The 5,000-nt window shown below is 34.5% G+C and overlaps 1 protein-coding gene across 2 annotated transcripts in view; it reads right to left on the bottom strand.

Annotated features, from left to right (window-relative positions):
- Nucleotides 1-5,000, bottom strand: part of hcfc1b (host cell factor C1b) — a 151,264-nt gene that overhangs the window by 62,258 nt on the left and 84,006 nt on the right. For both annotated transcript variants that reach the window (XM_039775220.1, XM_039775221.1), the window contains one exon: nt 3,157-3,381. In XM_039775220.1, coding sequence (XP_039631154.1) covers nt 3,157-3,381 — 225 coding nt within the window. The remainder of the gene's footprint in view (nt 1-3,156; nt 3,382-5,000) is intronic.

Genomic DNA, 5,000 nt, shown 5'->3' with positions numbered 1-5,000 from the left:
GTGAACTGACGCAGTGCACAGATAAAAGCAACAGTTCCAAAGAGCTGAACAAAACCGAATTACACAATTGAAAAGGCAGCAAAAAAATATGAAGCGTCTGATACATACAAGCATATTCATAAATCCAACTACTGCGAAACAAAGCACACGTTGGAAAAAGTCAATGTCCCTAAAGGAAGACAGTGTAAAAAACCCGTGCATGCAGTGTGTCAGGTCTCAGATAAAGAAGAAGGCGAGCTGTTTATTGATGCAGTAAGAAGCGAATCGATGAATGAAACCTGTCATCTTTACAGCGATTGACAAACACGGAATGTAACTTGAACACAACACATCCTACAAATACGAACCTGATTGAAAGAAATAATGATAATCAAATCCTTGATGACAGCAACACTCAGTAACACTCACAAAACAAATACTGTATATTGACAGTCATGTTACGTTATTTTTAAAATGTTCCCTTTTCTTTTCTAGCTTTTTAACACACTACTTCTCGCTGCATACGCGGGTATATATATATATATATATATATATATATATATATATATATATATATATATCCCGATCTACATACTCGAATAATGGATACTTTATTAGCCATCAATGATTGTTTTGGTAAAGCCATACTCAGTGTATTCATTAGATGAGCGGTAAAAAAGTAAGAGCGAGGGGAGGATGACTTATTGAGGCATGCAGGCTGTAGTCTTGCGTCAACTCTATCTGAATTGCGCGATCACATTTGAAAAATATATCTTTTCAAGTTCTATTTAGTCCATATGTGTCAAACTCAAGGGCCGCGTGCCGCATCCGGCCCACCGAGATCATTTTATATACTGTATTATTGTTATTAATGGCCGGGTATATGAAGCGCTGGTAACACAATAAACTACAGATCCCATAATGCAGCGCTTCAGCTGCCTTGCCAACACTTACCGTTAATCAAGTCTAGCTTATGATGCTGCAAGTTATTGCAAAGCTAGCTCACGATGCTGAAGAGAAAAGTTGATTCTGAAAATAGAGCCTTTAAAACCGATGGGAGGCTGAGTATATGTTTACTGAACCCGTGTGTCTCATTTGTGGAGCTAATGTGGCTGTAATTACAGAATTTAATCTAAGACGGCACTATGAGACAAAACATCAGGGTAACCTGAAAGACCTGAATGCAATGCAGAAGATACAGAAAGCAGAAGAATTAAATAAGAATCTGACACTTCAGCGACGTTTTACCCGTGCACAATCACAAAGTGATTTCAAGTGAAGCTGCTTTTATGGGAGACACAAATGCACCAGTGCAACTTGCCCCACTTTCCCTGTTGCCAAGTAATGTTAAACCAAGTCGTCACTCGGTGTTCCCAAATACGCACTTTGCTGATAAACTGAGCGCACTGAGTTTGCACGGCGCTTTGGTGACTTTGAAGAACAAAAAAAGTCCGTCTACATGCGGCTCAAACCTTGTGCATGTTTGGTAGCACATATCTGTGTGAGAAGCTCTTCTCAGTGATAAAGACTAACAAAACAGCACACAGGAGTCGCCTCACTGATGAGCACCTGCAATCCATCCTGAGAATCTCCACAACACAGAACCTCACACCAAACATAAACGAACCTGTTGCCAAAAAAGATGCCAGGCGTCCAGCTCTAAAATGACATATGAGCAAAGACAACTGAATGATTTGATTTGTTATTGCTGAAAGGAACACATTTTATTTATATTTCCAGGTTTTGTTATGCAGCATGTTCATATTTGAATTTGTATAATTTTGACAGGATATATTTTTATGGAGAGCAAAATATTATAAGTTGTTTAAGGTTTGAGTTGATTTATTCAGGAATAATATTCCTGTCTGTTTTTACCATTCCTACCAAAGATATTTCTGTCGACTAAATAAAAATTCCTTCTATTTAAAATTTAAATAGAACTTAAACAAATACGATAGTTCATAACATCCACGCAGACTTGCATGTAAGAGCGGGAGTTATCCGTTTTAACAAGCAGCGTATTGCACTGATACGAAATAGCTGTGTGTGTATATATGTAGATATGTATGTATATGTATATATATGTTTATATATGTGTGTGTGTATATATATGTGTATATGTATATATATATATATGTTTATGTGTGCAAATATATATATATATATATATATATATATATATATATATATATATATATATATATATATATATATAATAGCAACACTCACAACAGTGACAAAACAATTACATTGACAATCATGTTACGTTATTTTCAAAATGTTTCCTTTTCTTTTTCATTACTTCTTTAAAACACTACTTCTCCGATGCGAAGCGTGGGTATTTTGCTAGTCTACAAATAAAATAGGAGGGAAGCATTAATAGATTTTATAGAGCTGTCCCACACACAAAAATACTGCTTCTTTCATGATCTCATCCATTTTGCTTTTCAACCCAAAGGGCCCAACATATTGCTATTTTTAGGTAGAACTTTTAAACATAGCTACTTTTTTAAAGCATTTTTTTTTTTTTTTAAATCTAACTTTTTTTTTTTTTAATTCCTAATATTCATTTGGCTTAAGGAACTGATTATTGCCTTCATTTCTTCTGCTATATTTTTTAAATTTTTGCTCTCAGTATCGTTCTGTCAAACAATTAAATGTTATGTATTCTAAATTTTTGTATGTTGCTGCTTTGTTTGGAAAAATCAGGCAACAAGGATATGAAAATACTCACTAATGCAACAATGTGAAATTCAGTATTTTAAGTTGTTTCTTTTTGAATACTGTGATCACCATATCACAGACAAACTGACTCTGCTAGCTGGAGGCATTATCAGAAGAGCTAAGTAACATTAAATAACAATATCCAGACACAAATGTCTCTCTTAATTCTGTGGAAAATGGTAAATATTCAATAATTCACAATAATAATCGCAACAGAAAAAATAAAAACATGTTAAGTGAGGAAAGACCCAGTCATGGAAAACTTGCAGTCCAATCTTCATCTGCAAGTTCAAGGTCCCTTTTTAGATACTGTAGTAAATACTTTCATGTTTGCAACTGTACATTTTATGCTTCAGAGCACAAATTTAAAAACATACTAATAATGTATTAATAAATGCAATTCACTTTATTTATTTAGTCAAAAACATAAAAAAGGAAAAACTTTATACTTACCAAAGCACTACCACCAGGCATTGTGATGGGACTTTTTACTAGAGTAATTGTTTTTGTAACTCCACCAACCACAGTAGTAACCACTTGCGCCTGTTGTGCTACAGTGACAGTGCCCGACTTGTGCACAGTAATAATGGGTCTTGTTGGTGTGTTTGGGGTAGAGGTGGCAGAAGTGCCCACCTGTGCAGCTGCAGTCTTCAACATCCGTGTTGCAGGGTTGCTTACCTGACACAAGCATAGCACAAAAAGATAATTACATACCACAACATACACACTGCAAAAACAGAATTAATTATCTACATAACAATACCTCCACATCATTTCAAACTGATGCATATTAGATGAAAAAAATGACAATTGCCACAATTTTTCAGAATCAATTATTGAACCATTATGCATAAGGTGTCCTACTGGCAGGACACTGCCATAATTCAAACTTGTTAATGTATGGTGCAATGAAGCCACGTCAGTCAAAAGCAATAATGGTATTTTTACATACCCAAGGGTGTCTTTCATCCAAACAAATCCGAAGTGTTTATATTGTCTGCTTTCTCTCTTTGGTAAAATATGTGCCTTGCACATGTCAAGGCGAACAGCACATCACAGCTGTGTGAACCTGAATTTATCTAAGATTCCAGCTACATCAAGGCACATATAAACAGTAAAAAATTCACTACCATTGGAAAGCCGAGTTTCAAATCTTTTTGATCAAGTTAGAGCTGTGCATTAAAGGCAGGAAATATATTGTGAATGTAACAGCTCATCTTTATACACAAGGCTGATGTGCATTAAGACATGAAGTTTGTATTAGGGAAATGTCAAGAGGAAAAAAAGAGGAAATACTAGGAAAGTTAGAGAATGCTAGTGATATACTGTACATTGCAAAACAAAAAACCCAATCTACTGTATAAAAAAAGTTTCTCGGCGTCTAGTGGTAAACATGAATTCTTTCAAGTACTGGCATGAAAAAATAATTTTGAAAGTAATGGTGCATAATTATACGGACATAGTTACAAATTGTTTACTTGTTCCATCAGAGTAATAAAGTGTGTTTGTGTGTATATATGTATTTCTTTTAATTAATAAAAACAAAACTGCAACACTTGTTTTTAAAGATTGTTTAGGCTAAATATATCCAAAAAATGGGGTTAACCCTGTGCTAAACAGTATAACTTTGCAATGTTTATATATATATATATATATATATATATATATATATATATATATATATATATATATATATATATATATATATATATATATATATATATATATTATATATATATATATTATACATATATATATATATATATATAAATTATATATATATATATATATATATATATATATATATATATAGAGTATACAGTATATTGGAGGATGGCTGAGAAGCTAACCAATCAGAGCACGCAGTTAAGGTCCTGTGTGCTGATTGGCTCAGCGACAGAGCGCCGAATTCGATTCCACAGCGTTAACCAGGAAGTCTCGTCACGCTCATTCAGTATCAACATGCTTCGCTGTGCAAAGAGTTAACTTTTGTGTTTATTTTTGTGCATAGTCAAGCCCTTCATTATGGCTCCAAAACGATCTGCTCCTGCTACTGCTTCAGTGGCCATGCCCAAGTGCCAATGGAAGATGCAAACGACTGCCGAAATGGTAAAGGTTTTGGATATGTTGAAGGGAAAAGCTACACCGCTGTAGGACGCCATTACGGCATCAATGACTCCACGATTCTTTTTATTTAAAAAGGAGGAAAAGAATATAGGATCTACGGCCGCAGTGTCCTTTTAAACAGGGCGCAAAACGAGTTGTAAGTGCACGTAATTAGGCAGTAGTCCGGATTG

The sequence above is a fragment of the Polypterus senegalus genome, chromosome 13 (genome assembly GCF_016835505.1).
Source record: "Polypterus senegalus isolate Bchr_013 chromosome 13, ASM1683550v1, whole genome shotgun sequence".
Taxonomy (NCBI): domain Eukaryota; kingdom Metazoa; phylum Chordata; class Cladistia; order Polypteriformes; family Polypteridae; genus Polypterus; species Polypterus senegalus.
This window is presented reverse-complemented; position numbering and strand designations above follow the sequence as displayed.